The sequence below is a fragment of the Drosophila rhopaloa genome, unplaced genomic scaffold, assembly GCF_018152115.1.
Source record: "Drosophila rhopaloa isolate 14029-0021.01 unplaced genomic scaffold, ASM1815211v1 contig_3, whole genome shotgun sequence".
In the NCBI taxonomy this organism is placed as follows: domain Eukaryota; kingdom Metazoa; phylum Arthropoda; class Insecta; order Diptera; family Drosophilidae; genus Drosophila; species Drosophila rhopaloa.
In genome coordinates this window covers 24,548,036-24,566,408 of record NW_025335123.1, presented here as the reverse complement: position 1 = coordinate 24,566,408, position 18,373 = coordinate 24,548,036, and the positions used below count along the sequence as shown (strand labels likewise).

Below are 18,373 nucleotides of genomic sequence, written 5' to 3'. Positions count from 1 at the left end.
CAGCGATGTTTTGAAAACATCGGTGCTAGCATTGATGTTTCTCCACCTCTAATTTTTTTGTAAAATCGGCTGGGATCGGATCGGATAGATATATGTGTATATATGTTATGTTTAAATAAAAGTGAATCGTGGAAATAAGCTTAAGAATGAAAACCGGGGCGGAAAATGAATCGTGAGTGGCAGAAAAGTACGAATCAAAAACCAAAAAACCAAAGCCGAGTTTTCACACACACCAATGCAACGCGTTAACGCTGCACATATGCAAATGTGTTTGTGTGTTTGCCAAAGAGTGTATTTATATGTATGTGAATAAATATATGTAGATTTTTTCAAAGCGAAATCTAATTGGAATGGCAAACGGTAAAAAATAACACAAGGATAACTGTGCAACTGTGTGTGTGTTGTCTAAAAAAACATTTTTTTCGAGTGGAGTGTCTTTTTGTTTAAGTTTTTTTATGAAGCTGCAACGCCCACTGATTTTGTCTCTCTAAAAAAGAGAAGAAAATGAGGAGAAAGAAGTGGAAGGAGAAGAAGTGTCTCTCCCACTATAACACAATAACTGACAATAATTTTAAAAGGAATCTTTCTCTTACTCTGCATGTGTGTGTTGCAACGATTTTGTTGTTGTTTTGATAAAACCGAAAAACGAGAAAATATCAAAGAAAATTCATTGCGTCTGCGCCTCCAAAAAATACAACAAAAATATTGCAAAAACAAAAGACCAAAAAAAACAATTTTAGCCTTGACTAAAAGGCAAAAAATATAAGAAAAAAAAACAAAGTTGCAAGGCAGCATCAAAATACACGCATACAAACAAAATTGAAAAGGGCAAAAGCACAACAACAAAAACAACAAGAGCATTTGTAGCTGGAAAAACAACAACAAAAAACCACAACAACCACAAATACAAGTGCATGTGCAACCGGTTATTTAACCGCTTACTTTGAATTGGAAGTTGGGATCCCAATAGGAACCGATTGTGTCGAACTCTAAACCCAATTGGGACGTCATTCAAATGTTGATTGTAACTGTCAGTTTATTTAATAATAAACTTAATTTTTATCTTTGCTACCTTTTATTTTCCTTCATTTCATTTCCTTATTGTATTATTGATTGCTAATTTTAAACTTAATTCACCTTTTAAAAAAAACACTTGAAATAATTAAATTAACACATTAAAGAAAACAACTTTATGTTGCTTATCATTCCATTGTTGTTTGTAATTTTTTGTAAATGTTTTGACTATACATATGTCATTTGATGGGTTAATAAGTCGTGCAATAGCTAAAAGATAAACATTACAATATATACATATAATGTAAACATTTCAACTGATAATAGCTTTCTCGCTATGACTCTTAATAACAACAAGATTTTACAATATTTTTTGTAATAAAAAACTGCATTTCTAACGCTTTTATAAAATAATGAAACATTGAAATATTCAAAGAAATACAAATAATGTCAGATAAAGTAGAAAAAAAGTAGTGGATGTGATAGGAAGTTAACTAATTAAAATGGAATTAAGAATTCAAGTTCTATTAGATGCTGGAGATATATTTTTGTTGCTTTTTAAATTTATTTAATCACTTCTTAGATATAACCCTATAATATCTTAGAACTTTTAGGACTTATCCGTGAAAACTGAGATTCGAACATTCAAGCTTATCTTGTAATATTCTTAGCACTTAAACCCAAAGGGGATTGCTCACCTATAAGATACTCATGTATTCCTAGCCACTGGCTTGCCAGCATCCCTGAGTTTTCCCCAGAAAGACAAAGGCTACTCATAGCACACTCCTCACCGAAGTGCTCTTGTTGTTGTTGTTGGTTGTGTGGTGTGTGGTGTGTGGTGTGCTGCCCACACGCAAGGATATTCAAGACTTCAAGTCTTCAACTGTGACGCACACGAAACGAAAAAGCACACCGATACGACACTCACACACATTCTTGCAGGCGGTGAAGGCGACAACGCACAACTGGTGCTCGTTGTTACATAAAAGGCAACCTCGCCCTCTCTTCGTCATCGTCATCATCCCGAAGAATCATCATTAATATAGCATCATCGACCGCATCTTTGCCTCTTTGGAGTGGGGAATAAAGTGTGAGAAAGGCGAGAACAGCGAAGGAGGAGCACGAGAAGGAGGAGGAGGAGGAGCTGCTGTCCACCATGAGCGTCTTCGACGACTTCCAGCGCCTGTGGATGCAACGATTCCCGCAGAGCTCTCTATCCGACGCCTGGGAACAGGATGTGCGGGCCAGTCTCGAGCGGCACAAGCTGCGCATCCTGGAGCTGAGCAAGGAGCTCGAGCAGGAGACCCTGTACGTGGAGTATCTGGAGCGTCTGCTGTCCGATGTGGAGAAGTATCGCGCTTCCGGCGGGGATCCCACGGCACTTTTTGAGGCGGCCAGCGGAAGTGGTGGCTCCACCAACAACGGTTGCAGCTCCACCAATGGCGCTCCACCAGGAGGAAGCACCCCAAACGTGGACAAGGAATTTGTGAGTACTGTTTGTAAACTATTGACTGGTCAAGTTGAAGACATTTCTTGTTTAATTATATCATTTCAACAGAATTTCAGTTTTAGATTAAAAACAATTTAATTATTAGGAAACATTTATTTAGTTCAATTTAAGCTTAAGTTGTCTTTCATGATAATCTCATTTAGGGTTATCAATTCAAAATTTTATTTCATTTTTGATTATCATCTATGATTCTTTCATACCAAACAAATAGTGTACGAAGTGTTTTCTCTCGAAAACAATTATTTTTAATGGTTTTCCTATGTCTCAGGGACAGAATCCATTCATTAGTCTTTTTATGATTTCGATTTCTATAAATTGAATTCTGATATGTATTTAAAAAAAAATGTTCCCTAGCTAATCAAATTTCCGCTTCTTGAGCGTAATGCAGTGGATCTATATAGCAACTCCTTTTCGATCGGGAAGGGCTGGGGTATTACTACCAGGCGCTCAGCTTTATGCAGAGGGCTCTTTCTTCTGCGTCGGTTTCTTTTGCAAATGTCATTGCCTGCTTATCAGTATCGAGTGGAAAGGGGAGGAAATCAGGGGGCAGCGAAGCTAATGTACAAATTTATAGAGGGGAGCATGGAAAATTATCGATAGTGAAAACTTATGGAACTAGTTCACATAACTTGGATGCCAGCCTAACTAATTTTTTAGAGAAGTAAGCCATTTAAATACAGAGAAGATCAGATAGTTGGAAAGAGATATTCAAACACATTTGGCTAAATATACTTTTCAAGTTTTTGTGTTTTTTCTTTGGCATTCAAAAATGCCTGAAAAAAAGTTATAGTCTTTATAGATTCGAAGCATTACCACTTTTACCTTTTATGTTTGAGATCGGGGTCAAAATATACCTTTATATTTATGTTTTTAATATTGCCAATCGCTTAAGTAAGAAGGTTTTTTTATAAGCCGGTTACAAACGGAACTGGATGATTCGAGCCCGGACCTTCCTATACGGAAAGCCTATTACAACTTGTTAATATCATTCTAGGCTTGGGGAAGTTCGGGTTGTGGAAGTTGGACTGTAAGTGTGTGCATATGTCCATGGGCTCTGCCACTTATACCACTCGTTTCGATATCTCGAATCGCGGACCCTTATCTACCCACACCACCGGGCTTTGTATTTTTTATACTGAACGCGAGTTTGTGGGCTGTGTGTGGGTATTATTTTCTTTAGGTTTTTCGCGCTGCTGCTGGCGTCGCTGCATATATTGTCATATATTGTCGCCAGTATAGTTTTGGGTGAATAGCAGTGACGGGACAAACGGACGGATGCCGGTCGCCTATATAGAATATCTTCGAGTAGTAAAAGTGAAATTCTCATATATTTCCAGTTGCGGGTTGTTTACAATCGAGTGAAGAATCGAAAAACCGCCAGAACAAAAGCCCAATTAAACACCTGGAAAAAAAAATAAACGGAGGGCAAACAATAACAAAAAATTACGTAAAAATATTAATACTTTTTTTTCGCATTCGTAGAGCTCCGTCTTCCGTTTTCGCGGGAGTGTGTGTGTGTCTGTTAACGTGTTTTCGGTTGACTCAAGTTTCGTGGTCGCCTAGTCATCGTCACTAAGTCGTCGGTTCTCCCTTTATTTTCCACCCCCGAGATTACGTAGGGTACACTCCCTTGGATATATTCTTTATTTTTAAACCAAAACAAAGAGAAAATAAAAAAAATAACACAACAAAGTGGCGCTGATTCGGGAGCATGGCTTCCTTTAAAGAGAAATTTAAATTATGGTCCAGAGGGGTGCGTAATCGGTTAAGAACTCAACTCCCAAATATCACATATGCAAAACAAAACGAAATTCATAACGGAAAAAAAAACAAGTAACATCCGAAAGCTGCAACAATTGTTGCTGTATTATCACAAGTCGAAATCAATAAAAACTTATCGCAAAATGCCATATAACAAAGCGCACACACATAGACACCATGCCTATATCTTGGGCCCCCTATATCTATATACATATATATTTATTCGTGTAGCCAAGAAATTAAGCAATAGCGGCTAAAAAAAATAGCGTTAAGGCAAAGCACTTGGGAAAAATACAAACATACAAATGACAACAGTTAAGGTCAAAATAATAGTGATATCACTTTACAGAAAAAAAACAATGTTTGGGAATGAAGATATTAAAAATAAAATCCAGTTTGAATAGGAATCCAAAGATTAATTATAAGTGGATAGATATTAAAGGCAAAGGTTTTCAATAAATGACAGCTGGTTCTTAAATATTATCATTTCGATTTAGTGAATAAATGGCTATAAATTCATTAGTCTTTACATTCTTTCTTTTACTTTATATATATAGTTATTCAAATATTTTACAATGCTTTAAGTTTATTTTTCAATAGGTACAAAAAATATGTTGCTCAAAGTATTGCTTAAATCCCATTAAATCTTACCATAAATATTACAGTGTGGTGTATTAATTATCTATTAATTTAAATGTTGCAATTTTTCGATGTTTCTTATTAGTTTCTTGTTAAGATGTGCTATTATTTTGATCTTTGCTGTAAAAAGACTAAAGAAAAAGAGCGTGGGGCGGTTAAAAAAGGCGTGAGCGACGCACAATGTGTCTACTGATAAGCTGCAATCCATATCAATAAGGTCCATGGACAGGGAGCTAGGGGAAAAAAGAAAGGGGCACTTGTAGTTACATGCGGGCGACTTTTGGCCAGAAGATTGCGATTAAAACACCCCGTACAATTTTCCAATTTCGCTGTTGACTAACAAAAAGAAAGGGAGACAGCTGTTCTGAATTTGAAAATTGTAACGATAGGCATCTGATGACCGAATGGAAATTATCACGAAAGTAATTTAAGAAGCCAAGAAGCCAAAGATCATTATAAGTTGTCTCACAAATTCTAGATAAAGTACAAATCCATTGAGCTTTTCTTAAACATATAAACATCATATTTAAGCGGAACAAATTGTCTCCGGAATTCCAAAAAATAATTTGAATCATAAATTTCTTCTTGGAAACAAAGATTGTGTCATAAATACAAGTGCTTCTTCAATTAAAGCTCATTTGCATTCAGTTTCTTTCTGTCTGCTAGTAAATTATTTATTGTTTAAGGTCTGAAAATAGATACAAGAGATATTTATGGTTTTTAATATTTATATTTATCTTTATTAAATAGTTTGAGTTACATTTTAGTCACAGTTTATTTGATTGATATTACAATTTAAGCAATGATTAAATTTAGTCATATTTAAAGTAAGCAGTATGATAAAAAATTGTGATTGTACCTTTCAAAGATTTCCTTGACTTGCATATACATTTTTTGTATATTTTGCACATGTCGTTAAGGCCTGTCTGTCCCATTTGGAGGACAAGTGTCTGCAAGGGGTTAACCTGTCATCACTCAATATGAGAATATGCGGCTCTGATAAGCTGCCTATGACCCCAAGTGCCTGTTAATTGAACAATATGCTAAGTAATTGCATTGATATGCTGAAAAGAAAAACAAGGATAGGGAAAAAACTCAAGCACACATTCAAAACGTGAAGTGTGTGTTTCTTCAATATTTTCGATTTAAATATTTATTTTGATTATTGCACTAAAATAAGTGTTTGATTAGTTTAGCCAAAAGACTTTTATGAACTTTTATTTGTTTCTATAATAAGTGTTATAAAATATGCATTTGAATTTATATATAAATGATTGGTTTTTGTAAAATCAAACATTTTTAAACCAGGCCACAAGAGCCATACAATTCCACTATTTTGTGAGTTGTTAACTGGTTCTCCCTGTGCAGAAGCCACAGTCAAGTAGCCATCGACCTTCGGGGCTCCAAGCCGCACTTGGGCACGCTTTCTTCATCGCTCCGCTTGGTCACATCCACAGAGTCTATCCATCCATTTTGGCCACCACCCACTTGGATATCCCGCTACCCAGACAATTTTCGGTTGGCAATTTTCCACTTTTTGGTAATAAGCGCGTTGTCTGGCCGCTGCTCTCGTTATTTATTTTTGTATTTCATTTATTTGTTTGTTTCTACTTACCCGTGTAGTTTTCACTTTTTTCAAAGCCCCAAAAATTGTGTGGAAAGAAAAGAGACATTAAAAGAAAAGAAGAAACGCACGCACGCGTTTTGAGTTCGAGCCAAGTTTGTCGGTTTTTAGCCATTTAAAGTGGAGAAACGGCTCGAATCGGAATGAAATTAAACGAAATGAAATGCGCTACGTGCTTGGAATCGCTAAGAAAAAAAACCAAGTGTGTATAAAAATAGTTTGCAGAGGCGTTGGCGCCCTTTTGTGGGTATTTGCTTTTGGGATTAGAGCTCGGTTAATAAACACTCGCCCCGGGGAAATTGGCCAGAATCTCTTGTTTACACCCGTTTTGGTTCTGCAATCAAGGAATTGTTACCGATTTCTCCGCTCATCCAATTCGTTTTGCATAAACTCTCTCTGCGCGATCCATTGAACTTTTACCCCTGATTTACCAAATGATTTAGAATTTAATTTAAGCAATCACTTCATTCATTTATTATTAACTTTTGCCTTGCCTATGTTTGATGGGATTTATTTATTTGCTGACCCCAGAATATGTATTCCTTAACGTGGTGAAATCATTCTTATTTAAAGCAATTATAATATCTTTTTGGGTCCCGTAAACTATTCCATTTATACGTATACTGGATGCGAAATAAACAGCAACACTAAATTCGTTATTAAGAAAGTCATGTTGGTAAAAACACTTTTGCTTTAAGTTCTCACTAAGACAGAAATACGTATTCTGAAATGCAATTTCATTGGGACGCACTTGCCTTAATTGAGTTACATTAATACAGCTTGACTGACGGGTTCAAAGATCAGTGAATTGATTTACTCATTCGACAACCTCTCTTGTATTTTATTCACAGAAATCCAGTTTGAATCTGCGCGAGTCCTCCACTTCGTCCGGCGGAAAGGACAAGGACCGCCTGTCGCTCAACACGGACAACAAGTACACAACAAACACAAATGCCGCTGGCAGTGGGAGTGGCAGCGGTACGGGGGCGGGGGCGGTAAGCGATCCCCTTCACTCTGCCCCGCCCACGGGGGCGGGCAAGCGGATAGCGGAGCTAAATTTCGAGCGGGAGGACCGCGACAAGGACAGCGGCAACGAGAAGGACGCCAACGGAGCCCTGCAGCAGTGCATCACGGAACTGGCGGCCTCCATAAAGGCAAATCCAGACAATGGAGCTGTAGGATCAGGCTCGGGAGGTTCAAACGTCGGCGATGCCGACAAGGAGACCACATCCACATCCAAGCAGCCGCTGCGCAAGTCCACGTCGCAATACGTCACCGTCATCCAGGTCAAGGAGGCCAAAGACAAAGAAGGCGACGATGGAGTCACCACGTCGACGGGGGCCAACGACCCACAGCCGCAACCCACGCCGCCCTCCACATTCGCTCGCTATGCGGAACCCACTGCTCCGCCGCTGTCGCCATCGCTCACCTCGTACGCTGCTCACGTGGAGGCCAAGAAGAAAATGCCACCCAGGTGAGTGATCCGAGTGGGCCAATCCTGGAGAGGATTTAGTCGTTGGATAAATACAGCTTAGAGCTGCAATTAGTTTGGAGTGAGAAACAGATTCCCTATTCAAATCTAAATCTTCTAAATTCATGCAACTATTTGTTCTCCATTTTCGAATACTATGTGTTTAACAGTTGAGAAATGAATAGAAGATTAAACACCACCTACAAATTCGATTATTTAGTGATTTTCCCACTTTTACATTAGCTTAGAACCTAATTCCTTACTCACGATATATCTAAAAATGTTCCATTTGTGATTTCCCAATTTTATACATGTACATGTACGCTTGTTCCATCTGCAGACCTCCGCCAAAGAACATTCGTCGCGTGGAGCCGCCCACTATTCCGAACCAGCAGCTGTCGTCCTCGCCGAAACGAGAGACTCCATTCGTGGGCAGCACAATGCCCCTGCCCAGCAGCTCCGGCGGCAGCCTCTCCTCCGACAGCCCGGGCAACTCGCTGGAGCGGAACATCAAGCCCTCGGACATTCTGCGCCAGAAGTCCTCCGAGAATCTGGACTCCAAGTACGCGGCGAATCGCAAAACCACACCGGAGCTGGGCAAATTTGTGAATGTAAACAATCCCGAGTTAATGGAGGAGCTGGGACGCAAGATGGTGAGCAAGACAGACAGCCTGGAGCAGGCGAAGAGAAATGACTCCTCGCCTTCGGGTGGTGGTAGCCTAGGACGCACTGCCTCCACACCAGGGCGGTCATTGACTCCGGGACGAGCTGGTGTGGGTGCCTCGCCCACTGGTAGTCTGAACAAAACCGCGAAACTGGCAGCGGCGGACAGCAGTTCCACCAGCAGTCTGGAGAAGAAGTCGCGGACCTGTCTTCAGGCCAGCGATGCGGAGGGCGGATCCGGAACGGGAGGATCGGGGGCGAACCAGCGGAGTGTGGGCTCAAAGGAGTCACTGGCATCACAAGGCATATCGGAGGTGGTACGTTCTGTTCAAATCAAATTCGGTAGTAAAAACCCAGTGTTCCAGAAATCTCGTTTACTTTGAAACCAACCAAAGAGTAGGTTTTGAAAAATGTAAAATATCAAAGTGTAGAACTACAAATTCTGGAACGCTATGGAGTTTTTCACCTAAAATATCCCCTTTTTTGCGTAAGCTCATAAACTTATTGTAATTCCGCGCAGATCAAGAGCTACGAGAGCGTGTCTTCACTGAGTTCGGATAGCGCCAAGGCGGCGGCGGCATCCCAGCAATCGGCGACAGCCGGCGGAACTTCGGCGGACAACGAGCCGTACTACGACAGCGTGCCGCTGGACAACGGCGACGGGGAGTACGTGTTCATCAAGCCCGGACGCACCGGTTCCTCATCCAGTCGCGATGATTTGTCGACGCCCGGCAGCAGCACTTTGCCCCTGGCCAATGTGGCGGATCCCGAATCTCCAGGCAGGACCTCCAACTACGTCAACATCGACTACTTCCTACAGTGAGTTCGGGCACCAGTAAAATCTGTTTTGGATGTATTACATTTGATCCCTTTCGCAGGCAAAGCAATGAGACCCGCTCCAGTTCCCTGGACAGCGACGGGGAGTACGAAGGTCCGCCCATACTGCGCACCATTTCGCATGACGAGCAGACCACGTCACAAAATACGCCGGGAGCACTTCGCAAGGTTCGTTGTCAGTTCACGGATGAGCGAGTCTCCCAGTATCCAGTGCCCATTATCTGGTTATCTAGTCAGTGCCCAGCCAACATTTCCCATTCCCAGCCAACTCAACGTAATAATTCGTTGTGTTTAACCACTTTCCAATATTCGTTAACATATAAGTATCTCTGTAGCTTCCGATTCTCCCCGCCAAGCTTTAAGCTATCAGATAGACTGGGGTTGATGCAATCCCATCCCCGATGACTAAGATGACTAAGCGCACGCTTCAGCACTTAACATATTTTTGTTATCGCTAATTGATTCAAAGTTGCATGTGCTATGGGGAGTGCAGTTTCGAAACCCCTTGAATATTAATATTCCACAGAAGAGAGAGAGCTTAAATTTTTACCACTTTACGGTAGTTTTTTTGCGGGCTTAAAACAATTTGTTTATCAATTTTCTTTTAATGACAAAGTCATGCATAAATTGATCTTTTATTTGTTCTATTAAACATTCAATGATTAATACATCAGATGACGTACTAAAAAATTGTAGTCAAACTTATAAACCTATATACGATTTTAATGAAAAGCACTAAAAAGAGTAACGAAAGCTTATTTACATTTTTGTAAGTTCACTCTATCTAGTTCCCAAAAAACAAAAACTTATCAAATTTCATAACCATCTACACCTAAAGAGATCACATTTACTTACTAATACCGTACTAACAAAGATTTTTTGTTTCTGTTCTCTTTCCCCAACAGAACTTAGTTTCAGCGATACTTGTAAGTACCGGATCAGGATTATATAGCTGCCAAAGCTTCTCTTTACATAGTATTCAGTTTACCTACGGTGGGTGCTTGATAAGATGGGATTGGTTTAAATGATCTTTCCATTGCGAGCACCGACTGCATTGCTTTCTCATTTCTGTATATGTATATATCTGTAAACATCATTTGTATAGCTATTGCTTGTTTTTCATGTTTCCTATTTGACTTCTGTCTTCGATTGTGCTTCAGTTTACGCCCACGATTAAACCCATTTTTTTTGTTTTAAACGTTGTATATATGCACTCGGTCCCAAGATCGGTTCCCATATGTTTTTGTCCTGTTTGCTCCCATTAATCGTGCACTGAAGAGCGTATTCCTGTCTCTGTCTCATTCATTTCATGCCAGATTTGGTTTGGTTTCATGGCCTTGCAAAATGATTTGAAGTCTTGTGATGAGTACGACTGACCGATTTGCAAGGTTATTTAATGTATTTAGCTTTGGAAATGGTAAAGAGTTGTAGACACTTGTTTCCCCCATCCACCATACTTTGTGTGTACATATGCCACTCCCACAACCTTCCATCTCATTCAAGTTGTTCGTCTTCCCGATTATTAGGTTTGTGGAAATGCGCGCGGTGCCAAAATACGATCCATACTTAGCTCCATTATTCAGAGCGAGACCATCTACGTGGAGTGCCTCAATAAAATGATGCAGGTGAGTTATCCGGCTTAAAGGACCAAATTTGTATTGTGAAGGGCAGAGTAGAAAAATATAATTAGTCTAAGCAGTGTTACCTATAAGACATATTTGTCAAATTGAGTAATTTTTGACAAAACCAAAAAAAAAATGCCCTACAACGTGTATAAATTAAAACGTGATTTTGTGAAATTGTTAAGATTAACAAAGTGGCTAATAAATATTATTATAAAATGTAGTACAAAAAGGCCATCCACGCGACCCTCAACACTTCGCAGCCTGTGATTAAGGAGGAGGAGGAGAACACAATCTTCTTCAAAATCGACGAACTCCACGATCTGCACACCGTCTTTCTGTCCGACCTGAAGACGATTGTGTCCCACGAGGGGGGCGATGTGCTGATCGGGGAGCCATTTCGTCGTCTGGCGGAGATGTTCGACCTATACAGCGACTTTTTGCACAACTACAAGAACGCCATCGAGACGGTGAAGAAGTGCAGTGCGAATAATCCGCAGTTCAAGAAGATCGTCTCGACAATAGTGGTCAATCTGCAGACGGAACAATCGCTAACGCTCGAGGATCTACTCCATAAGCCGGTGGCGCGGGTGCAGATCAACGCGTTGGTCTTCAACGACTTGCTGCGCGAGACCCCCAATGCCCATCCGGATCACCAGCCGTTGCGTCAGGCGCAGAAGATCATCCAGATGTTCCTCAACCAGTTCAATGTGGTCAACCAGCGGCTGCCCAGCGAATCGAATCGGAATTTAAGACGCATGGTGCGCAATTCGTTTATCGTGGAACTGGTCGATGGCCACCGGAAGCTGCGACATCTCTTCCTTTTCAACGATGTGATTGCGTGCGCCAAGTACAAGGCACTCGGGCGCGATCGCATCGACTACGAGCTCAAGTGGTTCATTCCGCTGAAGGACATAACCATTTACGAGGAGTCGGATCCGGCGGCCGAGCTCAAGGAATCTAGTCCCGCGAACATTTCGCAAGTGAAGCGCAATCTGCGCTCCGTTCGAGATCAATTGGCCCTGGAGGTGGCCAACAGTGGAGGTGGCGGCGTCCGTTCCGGCGACAAGTACCGCCGCAAGCTGGCGGATCTGGAGTCACAGCTGGTGCTGGCCACGCCCAATCTGGTGCTACGGCTGGGCAACAAGGCCAACAACAAGACCATGACCTTCTTCCTCAGCTCGGACTTTGAGCGGACGCAGTGGGTCGACTCGATCGCATCGCTAAAGGTATGTTTTTGCACCTTTATGACTGGAGATGTACCTTAAAAGCCATATTCCTTAGCAAAAGTGCAACCTGCCTGGAGCCAACACCATCAATTCGCTGGAGGTCACCGCCTTTATTGTGGCCATGCAGAAGGGCATGAAGACTGAAATGGGTTCGTATCTGATGCGCAACACCAACGACGAGAGCCTGCTGGTTGGCGACCTGCACATGGGTGTCCAGGGATTGGGGGGACTGGAGCAGGCGGCCGACTTGTACATCTGCATCGAGGTGGACTCGTATGGCCACTATTTCCGCAAGGCCACCACCAAGATGGTGTGTCGCAGCCAGGCGCCGTTGTGGAACGAGAGCTTTATGCTCGAACTGGAGGGCAGTCAGAATGTGAGAATCCTTTTGTACGAGGCCAAGGAGCGACCGCTCCTGAAGGCCAAGCACATACTCCAGGTGCGTCCATATGCTGCCCTAATTTGTTATTTGTAAATAACAATTATTTGATCCTGCAGTTAAGCCTCAGTTGGCTGACGGAAACCACGCAACCGCGAACAATTAAGCTTAGTGAGACTTTGGAGCTGGGCTGCAGCTTCCGGTTTGTGCCCGGCGAGCTGTGCCGCGCCACCACCAAGCCAGGAGCCCTCTTCGGTGCCAAAATGAGTCAAGTATTAAAGTGAGTATAGAGGCCTTTTTCATACCTCTTTTTTACTTACTTGAATTTGGATTGTTACCCAATTTAGACGCGAGAAACGCGACATTCCGTTCATCATCAGTGCCTGCATTCGGGAGGTGGAGCGTCGGGGCATGCTGGAGGTTGGCTGCTATCGTGTCAGCGGTTCCGCCTCAGACTTGGCCAAGCTCAAGAAGGCCTTTGAGTCGGGTGAGTAGATCTGCTATTGGGGAGTTACCATGTCTATATTAATTTCCCTTTGAATATATCTTATTCAGATGCCTATGAGGCGGAGCAGTTGCTACGCGAAGTAGACATCCATTCGGTTACTGGCATTTTGAAGACCTTCCTGAGGGAGCTGCCCGAGGCCCTGTTTACGGACCAGCTTTATCCACGATTCTTCGACACATTCAGCGCCTTTAGCAACAACAACGAAGCCACGCGAATCAACGAGCTGCTTAAGGTTTTTGAGGAGCTGCCGCAGGCCAACAAGGCCTCGATCACCTCGATTCTGGATCATCTTATTAGGTGGGTGCAAGCCTGCTATACTAAACTGAAAGATTACTTATGCCAGGTGTGAATCGTTTTTATAGAGTCCACGAAAAGGAGACGGACAACAAGATGTCGCTGCACAATCTGGCCATGGTGTTTGGACCAACCTTGCTGAGGCCGGGACAGACGCAGGTGAAGCAGAAGGATCCGCTGGCGGCCAGCACCGTCGATGTGATGGCCCAGGCGGGCATCCTTTACTGTTTCCTGCAGGCACGCATCAAGAAGAATTAGGGCTTAGAGGGCCGCCTGCAGAGATATACATATGGAATATATATATATACATAAATTATATATTTTTTTTACATAGCAATAGCGGTAATACGAACGAAATTCGATGAAAAGCCTACGCATACACCACGCCCCCACCTGTCTGCCACGCCCCCTTGCACAAATGACACACAAAAAAGGCCTAAAACTCTGGCAAATGCCCTAAAGTCACCTGAATTCACATTTAATTCGCCTAAAGTACCCTTTAAACGCCTAAAACACCCAAACACATTTTAAAACACCTGCGCTGCCAATTGTAAATACCAGAAAACCGAAACTACAACTAAAAACTGAAGATGAGGATGGATCTGGCGAGGAATTCGAAAGCCCTAGGATTTCAAAAAGGATCCAGGGATGTGAACAAATCTGCTCAATGGCGGGCTCACACACGCACAACACACATCAACAACACACACCTGGGATGATCAAGTGTCTAACACTAATAGCTGCTCCTCCGCTTACTAAATATTATTCCCATGTATTACAGATATATCCGTAGATCTGTAGACTGTATGCTTTACCTTTAGATGCAACCTTTAGCTTACTGCAACTATTGCAACAAAAAGGAAAAGCAGTAAATTGCAAATATTTTCAATATTACACGTATATATCTAGAGACATATATATACCTACCTACATATAATTAATTACTATTACTAGTACTATAATTTACTAAAGTGAGGTAGCGAGTTTTTCCGGCTGATTGATCAATGATTGAAATACAATGTACGATGTATGTGTTTTGCTTATAAAATTCTGTTTTTTTCGTCTTGTTTTATATTAATTACTTAGGTTTTATATAAACAGAAGCGTAAAATAAAATATATTCTATTTAGAAATTGCTATCGGTGTTTTTTTTAAACCAATCAAAAACAAGCAGGGTTTTATATTTTATAAAATTATAATTTATTTTAATTATAACTTCTACTTTATACATTTAAATCAAGCTATGAGCTCATTAAGCCCGAAGGATTAATGTTCCTCTTCTTCGTCGTCGTCTTGATTTGGCTGCACACTGCCCTCCACATCGAAGAAGGATTTTCTGCTGCGTTTGGCCGTTGTTGCCGCCTGGCTATCGCCGAATTTGGCCGCCGTTCGCTTGCGCAGCTCCTCCACATCCTGGTTATCATCGTTGGCGCTCCACTCCAGGACCAAACGGCGACCGTACAGATGCGTACTGGCACTCAAAGCGTCAAAGGCGCGTTTGGCCTCCGCCTTGGACATGTAATCAACGAAACCGAAGCCCCGATGCGCCTCCTCGCCGGTGGTAGCCTTCTTGGGAATCCTCAAGGACCGCAGCTCGCCAAAAGCCCTGGAAACGAGGATAAGGATTAGTTTCAAGAGTTCCCCAACAGGTATGACCAATACCCACTTGAATATCTCTCGAACTTCGCGGTACTGCGCCTGGAAGGGAATATTCCGCACCAGAATCTTGGTGCCTGTTTGTTTCTTCTGCGAGGCCAGTCGACGTTGTGCTCCCTCATTGTCGTGTGTCCTGAAAAAGTTTGGAAGATTAATAAGCTGGCGATTGCACGCTTAATCGCCTGTCTTACTTGAGCACCCGATCGCTGCGCTTGAGCTCCACGGCATTGCCATCGATGTGGGTGAACTGCAGGTTCTTGAGCGCGTGCTCGGCCACCGAGGACTTCTTGAACTGAATGAAGCCGTAGCCCAGGGAGTTGAAGTTCCGGGGATTCTCGGGATCCCTCCGTTTGGCTATCTCCACGGTGTGGATGCTGCCCAGATGGCGAAAGTGTTTCTCCACGGTTTCCTGCACGGTCTTGAAGTTCAGATTGCGCAGGAATAGTGTGGTGTTTGGTTCGGGCTCATCATCGGCATCCTCCGCCCGGGGACTCTCCTCCTCCTTAACCTCCTGCTTCTCCTCCTCCAACTTATCTTTTTGTTTGGGTTCCTCTTTGGGTTCCGGTTCGGATTTGGGAATCACTGGCTCTCCACTGAGCGTCGTGGTAAAGACCTGCTCGGGAGCCCACTCCAAGTAGAGTGGGGCATTCTTGAACTTGCTGTAGGCCAACTTCTTGAATGCCTGCCTCGCCTCCGAGGGATCACAGTACTCGATGAGCGCCGTCACGCCACTGGGAGGCAGAACAATCCTGCCAATCGGGCCAAATTTACTGAAGACGGGCGTTAGCTCCGATGTTTCAGTGGCCGCCGGCAGATTCTTGGCCAGTATCACAGTGTTGGAGCGTTTCTTGGCGGGCTCATCGAAGGCATTCAACCGGACGCCCTCTTCCTCGAGGAAACGCTTCATTTCGATGACGATTTGGGTTTCCCCCAAAGCCAAGCGCACAGCGGCTCCGCTGCCGCCATCGCTGGTATCCAGGATGCGCTCCTTGGATGTCTTGAATTGCTTGGCCAGAATGTCGGCAACAGCATTTGCACCCAGAAACAGTGTGTTCCAGCCGATCGGTTTCTGCGCGTTTTTCTTGAGCTTCAACGCCTTCTTCTCTTTGAAAGACAGACTGGCATCGTTCTCATCCAAATCATCTTGTGGGTTCTTCTCGATATCCTTGCCGGGCAGCAAGTGCAGCAAACGACCATGGAAATCCGTGCCATCCAAAGCATTAAAAGTCTTCAAGGCGTGCTCCGGCATCATGTAGGTGACGGTTCCAAATCCCTTGATCTTCCGGGTGAGCTTGTCCACCGGCAGATTCACCTCTACGACGGGACCGAACTGCTCAAACAGCTTACGCAGCTCCTCTTCCGTGGTGGTGTAAGCCAGATTCCGAAAGAATATCCTCCCGGACTCCGAGATGTCGTCCTCCTTGGACAGACTGTCCTGCTGGTGCTTCCACTTGGCATTGCCCGCATCTGCGGCAGCAGGAGCTACTGTTTGGCCGCTCTTGTTCGCCTTGGTCACCTTGTTCTTCTCGGTAAAGTCGGAGAAGAACACCTGCTTGCCCTTGATGAAGCTCTTGTTCTTGAGCATCCCCTTGGCCATGTCCTTTTCCGTTTTGAAGCCGACGTAGCAGAAGCCGTGCACTTTGCTGGGCAGTCGCACAGAGTAGGGTTTTAGAGGTTTAAAGAACTTGAGCACCTCCTGGCGCTTGGTGTTGTAAGGCACATTGTGGATTTTGATGGTGAACAGCTCCAGGTTGGATTTGTCCGACTTGGTTTTGGTCTTCTTTGTGGTGGTATCACCAGGGGTGGCCATCAGGGATTTCATGTACTCCAGATCGCTGATGGGCTTTTCAGCCAGTTTGCCGTTGTCTTCTTTATCTTCTTCGTCTGCTTCATTTTCAGAAGCATCCTCATCCTCATCTCCTGCACCTGCATCTACTCCGCTGTCATCCCTGCCAGCTGGTGGGTCTTCCGGATCCTCTTCGTTATCCTCCTCTTCCTCGTTGTTATTAACCCCCAAATCGTTGCCCCACAGAGTGCGTGACTTGTCATGGGCCTGCAGGAACTCCTGGAACTCGGGATCGTCCTTGTGTTTGCCCAGTATCTGATCCACCTTGTCCTTTTTATCCTTGCTCTTTTTCGTGGACTCCTTGGACTTGGCCGCCGCTGCCTCCTCCTCCTCCTTGGCCTTCAGTTTGTCCAGGTTCTTCTTGCTGTCCTTGGCGTACTTGCTCCATGACTGGGGCTTGTCCTCGCTGCCCAAAGCTGCGCAGGATTCAACTCGCACCCGGCTGGTTTGGATACATGTGTTGTTGAAGTGCTGGATGGCCGACTGGGCCTCCTCCTCGGAGCTGTATCCCACGAAGCAGAACTGCCGGAACTTACCATCGGGCGTATATTTTAGCTGCAGGTCCGTAATCGTTCCCTGGGCACCGAAAATCTGACGCAGTTTGTCCTCGGTTATCTGGAGAGCGGGATATAAACATTAAATATAATTTCTAAGATTCAAGCCCAATTTACTTACATGCTTGGGAAGCTGCTTTACTATAATTCGCGACATTTTTTGGTTAATTGGATTGGCTGCGGACTAAAAATTAATCTAAATGCATTTTTGTTTACAAAAAACGCGCACGTGTATTAGAGGTGGTTATCAATTAGAGATGGAGGCAATATCGATTCATCGATATCTTGCCATTCTTGACAAATCGATATATTTTAAAATTCAAAGTGCAATACGTTAGGGTTTTCAACAAAGTATTGCAATGAAAGTATATTTAAAATTAATAAATGTATTAAATAACCCACCCCCCAAAACACACCCCCACAAAGCGATATTTGAAAGTACTATTACTCAATTTGTCCATTAAAACATAGGTATTTTTTATTAGAAGCAGAAGAAAACGTTTTAACGTGATTAATGATAATCTGTGTATGTCGAATGCATAATCTCTAGCAGGCCTCGCATAGCTTGCTCCTTATCTCATCCAGTTGAATCTTAGCTGTCAGGCTTATCCAAGTCAGATTATCCAGTTCCTCCCGCCACATTTCAGTTTCGTAATCCGCGTTGGCCAAGTTGTCCCTTAAGATTATTGCAACTCTGTCGATAGCATTTTGTTCCATTTTCAGAGTCCTTTTTATTTCCATCTGCATTTCTTGTAACTCAAAAGCG

At 43.2% G+C, this 18,373-nt stretch overlaps 2 protein-coding genes across 8 annotated transcripts; one reads left to right on the top strand and one right to left on the bottom strand.

Moving 5' to 3' along the window:
- The first annotated feature begins 41 nt into the window (after positions 1-41).
- On the top strand, positions 42-14,690 carry LOC108046935 (active breakpoint cluster region-related protein). 7 transcript variants are annotated; one of them, XM_017126905.2, is made up of 14 exons: positions 42-172; positions 1,957-2,500; positions 7,400-8,022; positions 8,360-8,999; positions 9,203-9,501; positions 9,561-9,687; positions 10,425-10,445; positions 11,046-11,144; positions 11,366-12,370; positions 12,426-12,809; positions 12,869-13,029; positions 13,097-13,236; positions 13,305-13,554; positions 13,620-14,690. In XM_017126905.2, exons 2-14 carry the CDS (start codon positions 2,171-2,173, stop codon positions 13,807-13,809), a joined length of 4,269 nt encoding a protein of 1,422 aa, XP_016982394.1. In that variant the 5' UTR covers positions 42-172; positions 1,957-2,170; the 3' UTR covers positions 13,810-14,690. The 7 variants fall into 7 exon arrangements, with proteins under 7 accessions (XP_016982394.1, XP_016982397.1, XP_016982393.1 ...); XM_017126904.2 differs by having other exon boundaries at positions 46-187; XM_017126903.2 differs by having other exon boundaries at positions 46-301.
- A 37-nt stretch (positions 14,691-14,727) lies between these two features.
- LOC108046936 (probable RNA-binding protein 19) lies at positions 14,728-17,848 on the bottom strand. Its single transcript, XM_017126909.2, has 4 exons — positions 17,729-17,848; positions 15,399-17,668; positions 15,218-15,340; positions 14,728-15,157 (listed from the first exon to the last, which is right to left on the bottom strand). The coding sequence occupies exons 1-4, from the start codon at positions 17,762-17,764 to the stop codon at positions 14,818-14,820; spliced, it is 2,769 nt and encodes a 922-aa protein (XP_016982398.1). The 5' UTR covers positions 17,765-17,848; the 3' UTR covers positions 14,728-14,817.
- Positions 17,849-18,373: the final 525 nt, after the last annotated feature.

Coding starts and splice junctions, on each gene's coding strand:
- LOC108046935 (XM_017126905.2), top strand. CDS start 2,171: ATGAGCGTCTTCGACGACTTCCAGCGCCTGTGGATGCAACGATTCCCG. Junction 10,446..11,045: donor ACTTAGTTTCAGCGATACTT/GTAAGTACCGGA, acceptor CCCGATTATTAG/GTTTGTGGAAATGCGCGCGG. Junction 11,145..11,365: donor GCCTCAATAAAATGATGCAG/GTGAGTTATCCG, acceptor TATAAAATGTAG/TACAAAAAGGCCATCCACGC.
- LOC108046936 (XM_017126909.2), bottom strand. CDS start 17,764: ATGTCGCGAATTATAGTAAAGCAGCTTCCCAAGCAT. Junction 17,669..17,728: donor TAAAGCAGCTTCCCAAGCAT/GTAAGTAAATTG, acceptor CCCGCTCTCCAG/ATAACCGAGGACAAACTGCG. Junction 15,341..15,398: donor CGCAGCGATCGGGTGCTCAA/GTAAGACAGGCG, acceptor AAACTTTTTCAG/GACACACGACAATGAGGGAG.